This window comes from Hyaena hyaena, unplaced genomic scaffold (assembly GCF_003009895.1).
Source record: "Hyaena hyaena isolate Hyena2069 unplaced genomic scaffold, ASM300989v1 scaffold_977, whole genome shotgun sequence".
In the NCBI taxonomy this organism is placed as follows: domain Eukaryota; kingdom Metazoa; phylum Chordata; class Mammalia; order Carnivora; family Hyaenidae; genus Hyaena; species Hyaena hyaena.
In genome coordinates, this window is record NW_024081607.1 from 299,192 (window position 1) to 316,675 (window position 17,484).

At 38.6% G+C, this 17,484-nt stretch overlaps 1 protein-coding gene across 1 annotated transcript in view; it reads left to right on the plus strand.

Moving 5' to 3' along the window:
• The window catches only part of GAP43 (growth associated protein 43), a 100,161-nt gene extending 83,093 nt beyond the window's left edge, over positions 1–17,068 (plus strand). The window contains exon 3 of the mRNA XM_039221268.1: positions 16,797–17,068. Coding sequence (XP_039077199.1) covers positions 16,797–16,885 — 89 coding nt within the window. The 3' untranslated portion in view covers positions 16,886–17,068. The remainder of the gene's footprint in view (positions 1–16,796) is intronic.
• Positions 17,069–17,484: the final 416 nt, after the last annotated feature.

Here is a 17,484-nt window from a genome sequence, read left to right on the forward strand (position 1 = left end):
GAGGCTGTTACCTTTGTATTTGGGAATTGTCTTGCACAAAGGAAAGTATATTTAGGCTATATTTTGTCCCATGTTATTCTAGAAAAGTCTCCATGAAAGCTTAGAAGAGGTAGATTTTACCTAAATATTAGGAATAAGTTACTGTGAAAATTGGAATGGCCCATTGAAGCAGAGGCTGTCCATCTGCTAGGAGTGTTCTAGGGGAGTCCAGTCTTTAAGCTGCAGCATTGCTGGAGGGTCTCCAAAACCCCTTTCTACTCTAAGGTTTCTGAATGTATATAGTTTGGTTACTTTCAAATAAATAGGGTTTTGAAAGTAGGAAGATAGTAGAATATAGATTTTAGACATAAAGTGTGCCTTGGAAAATGGGTTTATTAGAGAAAGACACTGGATGCAGAAAAGAGAGAAAGCCTTCAGTGGGATGATCTTTCAAATGGGAGTATTATATAATAGGCTGAACATACATGATTCTATAGTTCTATCCCAGGCAAGCTGTAGACTCACTGTGAATCTTTATTCTTTAATTGCTTATTGTCCCAATGTCCTCAAAGAGCCAAAGCTATTACCTTCTTTGCCACAAAGTAAAGAACTTTCAGCTCTTTGACTAAATAGAGAAAAATCAATACAAATACAAATACTACTTTTTTGATAGAGTTCTGGTTGTGTTCCAGCGAGTGCTATTGATTTTTAGAGCAATTTTTCACTCAAAGGCAGTGCCATAATTTGACAGGCCCCAGGAAGCCAAAACAGACAATGAGTGCAAAATGAATTGTCCCAGTAAGAGACGAGGATTGCATTTATTTATCCACGTGCCAGCATATAACACAAACACCTTTTGTAGGGCTTTCTTGTTACGATAATATTTTTTAAATTAATTTCAAAATTGAGTTAAACCTTCTCAGTAGGTTTTTTAACACTCTGTTTCCATTGGGAAGTGAAGGAGTGGTCGATGGGGCAATGACATGCATTTTCATTTTCTCTTCTTCAGGACATAGTAATGGTCTTTTACAGATTCCTAGATATGACAGCATTTGTAATAACTAGCAATTCTGGACTTTCACTACCTGATAACTAGTCATTTGGTTTATGAAGCCTACCCTAATTGATGATAGCTTTTCAGTCCAAGTTACTAATTTTAGAGGTCCTCATTTTTCCCCTCTCTGCATAGAATATCTGCTTCACCCCTCACAATCTGTGTACAATGTATTGAAGTTTGATATAACAATAATCCTTAGCCTGGTTCTGAAAACATACAGAGTATCTAAAAGTATTCCTGGTAGCCCTTAAAGCAAAATTATGTTGAGTTTACCTTTCATTGCACAAAGGAAAGAAAGAATGAAGGGGAGGGAAGGAGTGGAGGAGGGAAGTTAGAGTAAAGGGGGAAAGGATGAGGGAAAGAAATAGATCATACAGTGCATTTAGGACCACTGGGAAGATATGCAAGTTAAAATCAAGCAGTAGAATTCACTCAACCCCAAAGCCTGTGGGAGGTATTATGGGAGGCTCCAAATTCTTTTGTTGTTGTTGTTAAGTTTATTTATTTATTTTGAGAGAGAGAGGGAGGGGGAGAGGGAATCCCAAGCAGGCTCTACGCTGTCAGAGCAGAGCCCAACACAGGGCTGATCTCCTGGCACTTGGATCCATCTCAACACCCTGGGATCATGATCTGAGCCAAAACCGAGAGTCAAAGATTCAACTGTGTGAGCCATCCAGGCACCCCAGGAGGATCTGAATTAGCTGTGTGACTTTGGGCAAGTCATGGAGACTCTCTATCCTCAGTTTTGTGGGAGGGAATGAGGGGCTGAGATCCGATAATCTCTAATTCAGCTTCCACCCTGCTGTAATTTTACAGTCATAAGCCAACTCTATGACAATATATACAGATTTTGTATTTTTGTCCTGACTCACGGGATTTATACATTTGCATTGATAAAATTAGCAAGACAACTGCCACATCTTTAGTTTTCTTTGTGCTCTATAGATAGAGCCATAAGGGAAAATTAAACAACAAAGATAAATAATAGTCAAGTACCACTCAAACATAGCATAACAAGTCATGGCAAGGCACAAGCTGAAAATGACTCATAAATGTAGTGCTTTTATTTAAAAATCTGAATGTTACCTAAGCAATAGATATTCACAAGTAGGAAAAATTTTTAGGCAGCCATAGTCATTATTGGAGTGACTCTTACAGAGTTACAATTGTGTCTAATTTTTGTTTCTGTATTTTAATCCTGGAGTCAGTTAATCAAATCTTTTACTCAAATATCAGATCTTGGGATTTGATAACCTAGGATCTCTTTTTGCCTTTTTTTATTAAAAAATTTTCAATGTTTATTTATTTTTGAGAGAGAGAGAGCATGACTGGGGGAGGGACAGAGAGAGGAGAGACAGAATCTGAAGCAGGCTCCATGCTCTGAGCTGTCAGCACAGAGCCTGACATGGGGCTTGAACCCATGAAGTGCAAGATGAGATCATGACCTGAGCCTAAGTCCAATGCTTAAGTGACTGAGCCACCCAGGTGCTCCTGTTTCTGTCTTTAAAGACAAATGTTGAAAATATAATCTTTGTAATAGTCATATTAACTGAATCTATATTAAAACATTACAGATGATTAGTTTAAATCCTTCCTTCCTTCCTTCCTTCCTTCCTTCCTTCCTTCCTTCCTTCCTTCCTTCCTTCCTTCCTTCCTTCTTTCCTTCCTTCCTTTCCTTCCTTCCTTCCTTCCTTCCTTCCTTCCTTCCTTCCTTCCTTTCTTTGTTTACTTATTTTTGAGAGAGAGAGATGAAGGGACACAGAGAGAAGGAAACAGGATCTGAAGTGGGCTCTGCACTTAGAGCAGAGAGCCCAATGGAGGGCTCGGCATCACAAACCGTGAGATCATTACCTGAGCCAAAGTTGGACACTTAATCCATTGAGCCACCCAGCCACCCTGGTTAGCTGAATTTTTAAATGAAAACCAGTATAGCCTAGAAGATTGTTCTTTAGATTTCTTAGGGTTTGAGCAACACAAATTATTACACTTTTGTAACTGATCACTAAATGGGACCTAGGGTGACTGCAATACAAACACCAAAGGAAAAACAAACCTGAAAAGGCTGGTACAATGCCTAAGCAACCTGTTTGAATGAAGTTGGAAAACTGTAAAAGGAAAGCTAAAAAGTAGTCTTAATGAAAAATGACCAACAAACATAACAAGCCTGTTTAATTTTTCCCATCTCCTAAATATGGACCTCAGTAATTAATATCAAAATACTTGAGGTCTGATTTTTTTTTGAAAATTATTAACTTCCTCCAAAATGTAGCAGGAGAAATTATAGGTAAGCTTTAGGGGGGGAAATGCTAACTTAACAATATTAACAAGATTCGAAAAAATATGATATTTCTCTGCCTGGGATTTTTAAAAGAGAACAGTCCTTCCTACTCCATCTTTACGGTAGGAATTCCTTCCTTCAGAAGGCCCAGAAATGAGAGTGCTGTGCACAGGTAATGAAAATAAGCCATCAGAGCAGTCCTCTACACAGCCCCAAGGACTTCTCCCCCAACATATCCTCTGTCCCCAGATAACAGCAAGGCTTCTTGGAAGTGAAAAGATCTTTCTTATAATGATGTTGAAAAATCTCATTGTATCTACTCATTTTCCTTAAGGTTAAAGAATGAGAAGTCTTAGGTCTCTTTCAAGTCTCGGATTTGGTGATTATCAAATAAGGGAATTTTTCTTAAAATTGGACATGATGCCTTTTTTAAAAGTTTATTTATTTATTTTGAGGGAGAGAGAGAGAGAGAGTGGGGGGGGGGGCAGGGATGAGCAGAAAGAGGGAGAGAAAAATCCCAAGTAGGTTGTGTGCTGTCAGCATGGAACCTGACATGGCGCTTGATCTCACGACTGAAAGATCATGACTTGAGCTGAAATCAAGAGTCCAGTGCTTAACCAAATGAGCTACCCAGGCGCCCCAGATATGATGTCTTATGCCTGGAGAATTGCCATCCTCTCTATAACTTGCCTACTGGATGCAAGATTTACTACACACCTGGGGATGGGGGTGACTTAGTTCTTGTTCATTCGGTGTGGTACATTTTTGCTATAATATTTATGGAATCAAATTGAGCTAAGGCTGAAGATAAGGTTATTTCCTTTTGAAACCAATTGGCTGCTATTCTTTGGGTATAAAATAGAGGAGATTGTTCTGTTCTTAAGTAGACGCAATATTAGAGTAGTTCCTGCCTTTTGAAATATTACTGTTTAGGAGCCTTGGTTTTTGCATCCTACATCATAGAATCATGCCCCTTAGGTTTGGCCAGTTATCAACTTTGCTAATGTAATCATTTCTGGACTTTGGCCTTTGGCTTCAAGGCCATTTTTCAAAGAATGATATTTTTTTCCACTTTATAAGCAAAAAACTTCAGATTTTTCTCTCTTTCTTAGGATATTGAAAAAAAGGACAGGGGGCTGTGCATTACAATTGGATAAGTATGAATGTGTCATTTGTTAGACACCTAGGCAAGCAAGATAGTGGCAGGGAGTTAGGTTTTGCTTCCTCTCATTTAGTGCTCTTTACAAATCTATGAAATATTCTTATTATTATTATCATTTCTACTGATGAATTAATAGAAAAAACAAGGAAGATGCATATTAATACCTTTATCTGAAGGGTGACAAATACTAAACATTAAGTTTAATGTTTACTTAATAGTAAACATTAAGCCAATATTAGTTCCCATTCAGTTACTAATACTAATAGCCAACACTTACTGAGCACTTACTGAAATAAGCCATTCATTATTAAATACCTTAAATAATTAACATACTTAAATCTTATAACCACCCCATAAGGTAGGTAACAATACTACCATCAATTACAGATAAGGAAAATGAAGCAGTAAGAGGTTAAGTAACCCACTCAAAGTCATGGTAAGTGTCAGAGATAGAATTTAAATGCAAGTAGTCTGGCTCTAGAACCAGCTTTCTTATTCACTACTCCACGCCATCTAAAAATAGTTTTGCTTTTAGTACATATCTGTTTTGTACATTTGGTTTTTTTAATCTGAGTAATTTGTTATAAACTTAGAAGATAGACATAAAATTCAAAGTAGCCAAAAAAAAAAGGAGGTGATGGCATAATGCTTTCTATGGCTCTGAGCCAGAATACTGTTGAGGTTCCTTTTTATTATCCAACATTTTGAAATTCAGACAAACTTCTGCTATTCAAACATTACAGGTACACAGTTTTTCTGCTTGAGGTAATTAAGGTTTTATCTACATTCACAAAGCATTTTTAGGATTTTCCCTTACAAATATTAAATGCCTATCTTGTGATAAGCATGATACTAGGAGTTGGGGTTAATATAAATGGATTGATACATGAAAGTAAATAAACAAATATGAATAGAAATATTAATATTTGCCAGGCACTTTTCTAGGCATTTGGGATTTATTAGTGAGCAAAATAAATTTAAAATAATCTCTGTTTGAGGATCATGATGGAGGAACTGGTCTAAAGGATCAAGCTACTTTTTTGAGAAATTAGCCTATATGCTAAAACCTACAAGCAGTGGCATACCAAGATTGGTGTGGGTGGCTGGGTCCCTGATGGAGGGAAATGTTTTATTACTTACGTTGTTTATAATTGTCAGAGCATGGTTTTAATACAAGGTAGACCACCACCAACAACAACAAATCTCTGCCTTTGTGAAGTTTGAATTCTAGCAAATGGATCCTTTTCCTTGGAAAAGTTAGTTCATAGTCAAGAAGACTCAAAAGGATACCACAAACTGATGTATAATGCAAGAGATATAATTTCCATATAAACAAAGAGAAAGAACTGACTAATTATGCCTAGGATAGCTTTGGAGGTATGGAAACAACATTTGAGCTACTGCATGAGACAATTAAGCAGCAAACCCAAATGACTCAGACCACGAAGGTTTGCTACACATTTTGACTAAGGTAACTGATTGGCCTGCCTCCCAACTCAGTCCTTAGTTTTTGGTTAAAGGAATAATTGTAGTCCCATTCTGTAAAATCTGAGCCTGAGATAGAACTATTATATAAATACTTTATGGGTAGAAATCTGTAAGGGATGAGAAAGGACAGACCAGGGGAAGAAGACAGTCCAAGATGTAGGTTCTGGAAAAGTGAAGTCTCAACTTGATCCCACAGAGAGCCCTGAAGTACGAACTGCACCACCGATACACGGTTTTGCCCAAAAATGAGGGCACTGGAGTCTTGCGGGGCAGACAATGTATCACCTTTCAGGTACTTCTGGTTGAGGTAATTCACAAGTTATGTCCCCACCCAAGGGGCAGAAATGAGCCATTGGCTGCCAACACCTCCAATGGCTGGAAGATGGCAAAGGGAACATGAGCAGGTACCCACAGCATGTGAGACCAGGAGCATAGGGTATCCAGAAGGGATAAGTAGAGATGTAGAGATGCAGCGAAAACGTGAATGACAAGCAAAAGGAGAGGCAATATTGTGAACTAATTTTTTTCCTGCTTCTTTTTGCTTTGGTAGGCCATTTATGAAATCTGAAATAGACATTACTTCTTTTTTACTTCATTCACTAAAAAAATCTTGAAATATGAATACAGATGATGCCTGACTTTAATGCTGATTTGGCTTAGATTTTTTGCCTTTATAATGGTGTGAACATGATACGCGCTCAGTAGAAACCATACTTTGAAGTTTGATCTTTCCTTGGGCTAGCAGTATGTGGTAGGATCCTCTCTCACGATGCTGGGCAGTGGCAGAGAGCTGAAGCTCCCAGTCGGCCAGGCGATCACAAATGTGAACAACAGATACCCTTAGGACCATTCTGCCGTCTCTACTCACACGGCCATTCTGTATTTCATTTTCAGGACAGCATCCAATAAATTGCATGAGATATCCAACAGCTTTATTATAAAATAGACTTTGTGTGAGATGATTTTGCCCAACTGCAGACTAATTTAAGTGTTCCGAGCACGTTTTAGATAGGCCAGGCTAATGTATGATGTTCAGTAGGTTAGATGTATTACATGCATTTTTTGACTTAGGAGACTTTCAAACTGCAATGGGGTTTCTGGGACATAACCCCATTGTAAGTTGGGGAAGATCTGTAATATAAAAGTAGCAAAATGGAAAAAGCAGTACTATTATTTAGGGCTCCTGATTTGAAATTGTTTCTTAAAGATGAATATGACTTTTATTCTGAATAAAGGGAACCTCTTCCATTTTGAAATCAGAGCCCACAAATGTATCTTCTCGATATAGCTAAAGAGTCTTCCTCCAGACACCCTGCCCCCTTTTATTTTTCCAGTGAGAGTGTTTTAACATTTTTGAATGCCTTTTGACCCTACTGCTGGTTTTATCTATGGCCAGATGTTTCACATTAATGTTATTATGTTCGTGGCCTCTAAGACAATTGAGTTTATAAAGGCTAAAGACAGGAAGCTAAGCCTTCCTCTCAGCAAGGATTCTCCTCACCTGAGATCCTGTCAGGTGAAAAGGGCATTGCAGAGTTGAACTCCTATCAGATGGAATTTTGAACTATTAAGAAAATATACATTTCCACAAAAAAGGGGAAAAACTCAAATTTCTAGGCTGAACTGTTTCTGATCATCACCACTAGCAACACTCAATATCACAACAACATCACTTTTCTATCCCCATTGCGGCCTTTCTCCAGGTTTCTCAGTGTCCTAAGAGCCATGATTGTGCTGACTCCCCATCTTCCATTCCTCCTGCCGTCTAACAGAAAGCAGCGTCTCACTAGATCTCCAGATGCCACTGCCAGTTCGACATGTAGTTTAGCTGAGGGGAAGAACGATGGGGTGAATCTACTTGACTATTATGCTAAAGTAAAAATCCTCCAATTTTTGTTTTCAGTTTTAACCTTTAAAAGTTGACTTATTCATAGTGAGAATGTTAACACTTTAATTTTTAATGTAAGAAATATTAACACTTTAATTTTATTTATTTATACCTTAGTGTCCCCAAAATGACTTAGGGCCACTATGGAAAACACATAAATTGCATTTTTTAAAATCTTTCTGCATGTTTCTAATGGGGGCAAAGGATAGAACACTAATTTTTGATGGTTTGGCAGACATTTTCTACTGAGATTATTTAAGAAATTTCCAAGACTGGTCAACTTGTACATTCCTTTTTTTTTTTTTTTATTTCTAGGAGAGAGAGAGACAGCATGAGCAGGGGAGGGTCAGAGAGAGGGAGATACAGACTCCGAAATAGGCTATAGGCTCCAGGCTCTGAGCTGGCAGTCAGCACAGAGCCCGACGCGGGGCTCGAACCCACGAACCGCGAGATCACGACCTAAGCGAAAGTCGGACGCTTAACCGACTAAGCCNAGACTGAAACAGGCTCCAGGCTCTGAGCTGGCAGTCAGCACAGAGCCCGACGCGGGGCTCGAACCCACGAACCGCGAGATCACGACCTAAGCGAAAGTCGGACGCTTAACCGACTAAGCCACCCAGGCGCCCCAACTTGTACATTCTTTGGGTTTTGTTTTAATTTTTTTCAAAACAAAACTCTCTGGGTCATTTCTCTTTCAGAAAAGAAAGAAAGAAGGAAAGAAATGAAGGAAGGAAAGAGGAAGGGAGAAAGAGAGAGAGAGACCAGAAAACACTGACTTTCGTTCTAAATGTTAGAGATCCTAGATTCTTTCCCAAATTCTGACTGAATAGCTATTTAATTCATAAGTCACTGTATCTTTATTTTCTGATCAGAATATTCTAGTGGAGAAGTCCTTTTAATCACTTACTAGGAAAGAAGTTCTATTTTTCCTTTTTTTTCTTTTGGGAAATGGTTTTCATCTTCCTGGGATAAGAATGTTAAACTTGATGGATGTTTTTTACCCAAATCTCACAGGTTAGATTAAAGCATAAATGCACTTCATTCTGTACTTTGAATTTTATAAAGTCCTTCCAGATATCTTCTTTCAACCTCCAAACAACCTGCAATAAGGTGGAATAGTCATTATTTATATTATATATCAATCAAAATAGATAATATATAATCAAAATACAATATAGACAGTCAAAATATATATCATAATATATTCATATTTTTAATAGATTTTTAAAATAGATTTTGTAGAAAGGAAAAATAAGTTCTCTGAGATCATATGACCAATTGGTGCAATATTCAAGGCTGGAATACAAATCAACTTGGTCTCAGGCCTAAACTTTAAAGAAAAGTAAACACGTGTATGTATGTTTCATATATCATTGGGTGCCCACCATCATGCTGCCTTTGAGTTTTCTTGGTTAAATTTTTGCTTGTTACTCTTTGAAATCCTCAGGTGAATAGTGTTATAAGCAATAGAATTATCCTCTCTTTCAAAGGCTCAGAAAGCAAGAGGTGGGGGCATAGGTAATATTTGCATCATTCTGCTGACATGAAAATGGTATATACTGGCTTGGTGCTTTGAAAGGAACTTAAAATGTAAAACAAGGTTTTAAAAGAGTGGAGGTAAAAAATGTGTATCCCAGTGACCACCAAAAGCCACGATCCAGGCTCCAGATTGACATCTGGCACACAGCTCAAGCGGATGACCATGTAAGCAACAAAGGGATATGTGTGAGTTAGCTTCAGAATGTTTCTTATTACTTTCCTTCGAGGCTTTGAGGTGATAATGTTTAATATTCAAGAAAAGTGAAAATAAAAAGGGAAAGCAAACACCCCAGCCGGGAGTGATTGGTAGAGTAATTGTGGGCATGGCCCCAGGATGATAGCAGCTTCTATTTAATCAATGTTGACAAGGCTGGGGAGAGCTGGGCAGGTCCCAAGAGATAATGTTTTACTCGGAAATCCACTCAACCTAATTTCAGTAATGGAGGGCTGTGGAGGGGCCTGGACTGGAGCCAGTAAACAGGGCCATTAGAGCCCAGGGTAGGCGATAGCAGCTGGGAACACCGCCATCCCTCCGGCAGCACTGCGGCGAGCTGCCTGACCAAGCTCGCGAGCAGCCGCTGCCGCATATGCTCCTGGTGTCTGCTCCCCGACAGGATGTGCAGACGTGCTCTCCTCTCACCCTTTCGAGGAAATGAATGGGATGCATAAAGTAGAGAGCTGTTTCTAGACTATTTCCGCAAGGATCAGAGAGCCAATTTGCATGCATCTTTTGAGGGCCACTGTGAGATCATCCACCTGAGTCCCCTTACTCTTTTAAGGCTACCACCACACTATTTGAAATACATAAAGAAATGACTTCCATCTTTATTGCTGATTTTTTAAAAATGTTTATTTTTGAGAGTTGAAGTGGGAGGGAGACAGAGGGTCTGAAGCGGGCTCTAAGCTAAGAGCAAAGAGCCTGATGCAGGGGTCAAACTCATGAACCCTGAGATCAAGACCTGAGCTGAAGTCAGATGTACAACCACTTAAGCCACCCAGGCGCCCCTTTATTGCTGTTTTAATGTGGTCTTGATCTTCCTGAGGAATGATGGCTGTGGATCGAGAATGTGGAAGTTATCAGCATTTTCCGTATTTCGAAACTTATTAAAGATACTGAACTTTGCAAATACAGGGGAAATTATGCCCCTTTGGGTTGAGAGCTTCTTGTCCAGCTACCACTTCTTCCTTAAACACTCCTTCTCCAACAGACAGTATACTGCCAAATAAATATGCTAGTGATTAACTGGTGTATAATTTCCAGGAAGGTAGAGATCCTTATCTTACTTGGTGTTTTCATTGCTATAGCACCACTGCTATATTTGAAACATGTAGAACGCACCTAGTGAGGCTCAGGACTTTTCACTGAATAAATAAATGAATAAATGAGCAGCACATTTTTCTTCCCTTTTTTAGTGTTTTTAACTTTAGAACATTAAGAATACATGACTTTACTGCATGTGATGTTAACTTTCTTTTTAAGTTAACACAGAAATGATAAAATTCATGGAGACTCCTAATGAACATGGTCATTTCTAAGGGGTGTTTGGGTCTGAAAGAAGTAATGATTCTGTCAGGGCTAAAATGCTAGTGCCAGAGAATTTTACAGGTCTTTACCAGAAGCTAACATCACCTGTTCAAAGTGACTAAATGTAGTTTTTGAGAATTTAAATGTTTAATATATATAATTATAAAACACTGCCCAATTTCATTTTTTAAAAAATCCCTTCCCCTTAGACCAAACTACTAAAATGCATCATCAATCTTTGCATTTGTTTTTTTTTTTTTTAATTTGGGAGGATACATTATACCTCATAATAAAACTGGATTTGTGGGGTTGCTTTCCCTTGGTGAGGTATGATTTGGGCGGAGAATCCATTACTAGGTATCGAATAGTAATACTGTTAATGAGAATAAGTTCACTGGTCACCTGATACATGCATAACTTGTGACTTATTTAATTTTGCCTTTCCTGTAATGTCTTAACCATAATATTAGGTTTCCATGCTTAATATGAGCAAAAGTGCTATTCAGAGCTAAACTGAAAAAGAAAAAGCATTTCCTACTCTTTAACTTGCTGGCTTTCAACAATCACATCAACAACTCCAGGCTTTCCTCATTTGCCACTTCTGGGTCCATTTACTTCCACTCGTTCTGTGTCACTTGGTACTGAAAATCTCATTCAGTCTTTAGCTTCCACTGCCTCTTTGCCTCTTCGTAAGCAATAACTGTCTCAGAGGGAGGTTGATCCTCTAGATGGGGAATGTGATTATTTACCCTAATTGGATCATGATAATTGGAGTGACCAGCTGGCCTCCACCATTCATTTATCTCTGACACTCACCATGGTGATCAAAGATTTTGCACAAAATACTAAAGATTACATATTAACTCATCTCTAGCATTTATAATTATGTAATTAGTGCCAGAGAGTGCCAAGACCAGATTTCATATTGTTCAAGACTAATCAAGATTCTTCCCACCATTCTTAGCTGCTTGTATTAAGACCAGTTTTTGGACTGTGAAGGCTGCACGCCTAGGTACCTGTGGACCCCCTGCTCTGGTTCCCACTCTGAGCCCACCCATTGTTCTTGGGCAAAGATAAGGGCAGGAAGAGCAGTCTAAAATAGAAGCTGCCTAGATATCTCTGTCCTAGGTTGAAATTCACTGCTGCCGTTTACTAACAGTACAGCCTAGATAAGTTAACTTCATCTCACTGTACCTCAGCTTCCCCAACTGTAAAACGGACTGATTGAAGAGCCATAGGGATTAAATGAAAAGAACCAAGTACATGTAGAGCTGTTGTGAGCATGTAGTAAGGGCTCAACTATGTTAGCTATAGCTAAACACTTTATACAAAGGGTCAGGAAAGTTGTCATTTGTGATTCTCTCCAGGCAGTGAGGCTGCTGAGTAGAATGGGGAAGAAATTGTAGATATACAAGTATATGGTCAACATCGCTTATTAACTACAGTGACTTGTCTAGAATTGACATCGGAAAGAGAAGAAACAAGTTAGCAATATTCAGAAGTTCTCTCTGGCATTCACGCTCAAATGGACTCATTTCTACTAACTTGGATTCTGTTTCCAAAAACTTCCCCTTTGTCTAAGGTTAAAACTTTTCACAAACTCATACACACTCTCCCTTCCAACGTGGATCTGGCTAGAGCAGGCATGTGCTTCACATCTGATCACTGTTTCCTTCACTTGAACGAGGGTTTATTTTTGTTTGCTTGTTTCTGTTTTTGTGTATGCTTTAAAAATAGATAGCATTATGAGTTCTTGTTCTTATTTTGTGGTTGTGGAAGATTCTTACTTTACATTGTTTCCTTCCTCCATATTTTTTCCTACCCATAATTTCCTGGTGGCCTATAAAAATGTCACGGAATCCACTGACTTAACCCATATTATTTCTACCAGTTAGTCATCCCTACGTCTAACACGTAGAGATGACCCCTTTGTTCATTATTCAGTAATATTGAGTAAATAAAATTTTAAAAATACTCTCATCTTGGGCACTTGTGGGGATGAGCACTGGGTGTTATATGGAAACCAACCTGACAATAAACTATTTGTAAAAAAAAAAATACTCTCATCTCATGTGAAATATAATGTATAGATAATTGTATGTATTCAGTTGGGTTGAGTTCCAGCTAGTTGACTGACATGTTCCCTTTTGTAGCCAACTAATTGAACTTCATGAGCTTTAATTTTATGGTTTTTATTTTAAATGTTGGAGCCAACAATTTGTTTTTAATCTGAGAAGGTTTTTAAGTCACTAAAAGCCTGTGAATGCTAGCTACTTGTTTCTAGTGTGGAATAAAACTGATTTGATCTTGACCTCCTCTGGTCAAGTTTGACCACCTGCTGTAATAGGAAAACTGAGACCAGGCAAGTTCTATGTTCTAGTCCTGGCTGGGTCATGAGAAAACCGGATGATTTAGGGAAATGTCTGGACTTTCATTTCTTCATCTATAAAGTGAAGATGTCCCCCCATTCTTTCATTCAACAAATGTTTATTGAGGGCCTTCCCTGCACTAGGTTCTATGCCAGACACAGGGGGTTCAGAGTTGAGCAAAAATAATTAAAAAAAAAAATAATGTTGTTAACCCTTGAAGAGTTGTGTCTAGTGACTGGATGGTCGTTGAGGCCCCTCTCTGCTGATATTCGATGATTATGGATTTCATTGTCCGTGAAAGGCTTAAATGAGAGCAAGAATATTTGCGTTTTTTTCACCTCTTCTTAATATCTAGAAAAATGTTCGGCCCATTGCAGGTGTTCAGCAACAACTTAATGAACAAATAAATGACTAAATAATTATATTTCAAATACTTTGAAGCCTTTAAAGGAAAAAATATGCAGATATTGAAGCTCTCTTAATAAGAAGTGGACAGCGCCACTTCCTGCCACAATAAACAGATGTGTGCCATTTACATCATTTTTCCCAGGCCCAGGCAAAGGGTGACAAGAGAAAGTACAGGAATTTGGGAGGATTTAACTTGATTCCACTCTGACAGAAGACAGAAAGTGTGGCTACTTCTCAGAATTACCTGAATCTTTGTTCTTTTGTTTTCCGTTTTGGAATGTTCTTCCCTTTTTCCATCAACAGACATTCTGTTTCCACCTTTTCTCATAAGCCCCCCAGTCTCTCCTCAAATCTGCCACATAGCTCCCAATTTTTTTATTTTTAGGAAGAGAGGCTGAAAGTCTTGTTTTGCACCTACAACTGAACCTTCTATATGCTTCAGGCCAATTTAAATCAATGTTCTGTTTCTTTTGCAGTTTGAAAAAGGCACTAAATTCCCCGTTTCCTGAGTGATAAGGATAGTAAACCACCTTGGGGATACCTGTAGTATCCAAAGGTTTGAGTAAGGCTAGGGAACTAAGTAAATTCTCTGAGAGAATTCCAGATTACTATAAAAAAATAAACCTCACTTAAATAAATCTGAAAGCTTTCTTCTGGCAGAAAATTAGCTGATTCTGGGGCGGCTAGGTTGCTAAGTCGGTGAAGCATCCGACTTCAGCTCGGGTCATGATCTCACGATTCATGGATTTGAGTCCTGCATCGGGCTCTGTGCTGACAGATCGGAGCCTGGAGCCTGCTTTCAATTTTGTGACTCCTTCTCTTTCTGCCCCTCCCCTGCTCACATTCTGTCTCTCAAAAAAATAAAGTTAGAAAAAATTTATAAGAAGAAAGAAAATTAGCTGATTCATTAGTGCACCAGAGTTCTGTATAATCCATGAGGGACAATGCTGGTACACAGAGTACTCCAATGATCAGAATTGAGTTAGTTTTATACAAAACTTCTTCCTGAAAAATATGATTGGTATCCCAATTCTTGAAGAGTTAATAATAGTCACTTTAGAAGACTAGAGTCTTAAAATGTCTTTATGAGTAATAGTATGTAGTCTTACTACATAATAAGTAATAATTATGTTTTGGAAATAACTGATAGCTACAAATCCTCAAAATAAATCAGACTTAAACATTTTGCTCAAAAATTAACCATTGTAATATTAAAATTAACCATCATAGCTGCTACCTTATTTACCAGTCCAGCCTCATTTGATTCTAAAACTCAAATCTATTTTCAAGGAGATAAACATTTTCTGCTACTGACAGATTTAAAAGAATATTATCAGATGGTTGTTCCAAAGAAAGAATTCCAAAAATATATTTTCAGCGGTTGTCTTATTTGGATGTAGATGTTGAACTTCATCTGAATATAAATATAGAGCTGACTAATTTGAAAGAAGCATATATTTATGTGAACTCTTCTAATGATCTCCTAAAAGGCCTGGATTTCTTTAGTCTCAACATCTCTCATTTCTTAGAAAAGATGCTTGTAGAGTTGATCCTTGGCTGGCATCTAGGAACTTGGATTTTGAGAAGGGGCTCACCATTTCCTAACTAAGAGTCTTTACTGTGCGTAAACACTTGTTGCAAACAATGTGGTTTATGCTGGACATCCGTTTTCCTTCTGGGAGTCTGGATTTGGTACATGCCAGGTAGAGGGTGCCTACATGACCAGCCCCCAGTAAGAACTCTGGACTTGGGAGCTCAGATGAGCTTCCTTAGTGGCTGACCTCTCATACGTGTTGCAGTTTATTGCTGGAGGAATTAATCACATTCTGCATGACTCTATAGGTAAAGGACCCTTGGAAGGTTGTGAGTGGCTTCCTCCAAACTTCACCCCATACAACTTTTCCCTTTGATGATTTTGTTTTGTATCCTTTCACTGTAGCAAATTATAGCTATGAATAGGACTATATACTGAGTCTCATGAGTCCTTCTAGCAAATTATTGAACCTGGGTGTAGCCTAGGGGACACCCAACACAAGAAGTTTAGGTTAGCAGTATGGGTGATTTCAGGGCAAAGGAATTCTCTTTCCAGTAGCTGGCATATTAGTGAACCATCTGTCCCATGAAAGCAATTGACTGAGTTCTATCAGGAAACCAGGCAGAAGAAGAGTTAGAAAATTTGCCTACTTCCTGAGGAAGAAACTATCCTTTAAAAAGACGTAGTCTTCCATGTTAGACAAAGCACATTGCCTTATGGATAAGTATATTCAGTTGGAGTGTTCTTGACTACAGGTAACTAAAAATTACTATAATGGTTTAGTGTAAAGTTTAGTTATTTGTCTCACATAATAAGAGAAAGTCTGCGCTAAAAGTGTCTGGGACTGATTGGTCACTCAGTGATAGTTTTTTTCCTGTCTTTCTGCTCCACCACCCTTAGTATAGAGTTTTTGCCTTTGTGGTCGCAAGATAGCTTCCATCCTCCTGGGGTATTGTTTGATGTCTCAGTTATCAGGGATAACAGAAAGTAAAGGGCAAAGACCTCCTCTGGGGTCCTCCCCAGGGAATTCTGTCTCTATCTGATTTGCCATCACTGTGTTACGTGGATACCTCTAACGTCAACAGGATCTGGAAATTCAATTATTTTACTTTCCAGTGTTTATAACACCACAAAGAAGAGGTAAGAGAGTTGGAATGGTTGTTCAATGATCCACAGAAAGTATCTGTCACAATCAGTTTGTCATGAATGGAAAAGAGATACAAGCTTGTTGTCAATTCCTTATTTGAGAGCCTGTGTATGGATATCTCGATTGCGAGACTGAGAGATTAAAAATCATGGTAATTTCTGTTTAGTAGCTCCTTCCCCCAATATCGTAGCTTTGTTCCTGAACTCTTCCATACATGTCACTGAAAAACCTCCTGGAAGTAAACTCTTCTGAACTTGGAAGTTACATTACTGAGATAACAATAATCTCATTTTATCTTAAATCTTTTATGAAACGGTATGAAAAGGAGAAATGCATTGCACTATCATATGAACAGATGAGACAAAATACTAACCCCTTTCTCTCCCTCTCCCCCCACCCCCCACCCTTGTTTTCTTCCTCAGAAGCTGTAGATGAAACCAAACCTAAGGAAAGTGCCCGGCAGGATGAGGGTAAAGGAGAAGAACGTGAGGCGGACCAAGAACATGCCTGAACTTTAAGAAATGGCTTTCCACGTCCCCACTCTCCCCTCTCCTGACCCCTGTCTCTCCCCACCCCTCTTCTCAACTCCACTCTGAAGTTCCCCTTCCTGTCCTGCTCACGTCCGTGAGTCTGTCCTCTCCTACCCAATAGCCCTCTTTCTCTCTGTGTGGCAAACATTTAAAAAAAAAAAAAAGCAGGAAAGATCCCAAGTCAAACAGTGTGGCTTAAACATTTTTTGTTTCTTGGTGTTGTTATGGCGAGTTTTTGGTAATGATGATCCAATCATTTCGGGAAATTCTTGCACTGTATCCAAGTTTTTTGATCTGGTGCGTGTGGCCCTGTGGGAGTCCACTTTCCTCTCTATCTCTCTCTGTTCCAAGTGTGTGTGCAATGTTCCGTTCATCTGAGGAGTCCAAAATATCGAGTGAATTCAAAACCATTTTTCTTTTCCTCCTTTTAATGTGATGGAATGAACAAAAAGGAAAAAAATCAAAAACCCAGTTTGTTTTGAAAATAAATAAATAAATTAAATAAATAAATAAATAAAGCAAATGTGCCAATTAGCGTAACTTGCGGCTCTAAGGCTCCTTTTTCAATCTGAATATTAAT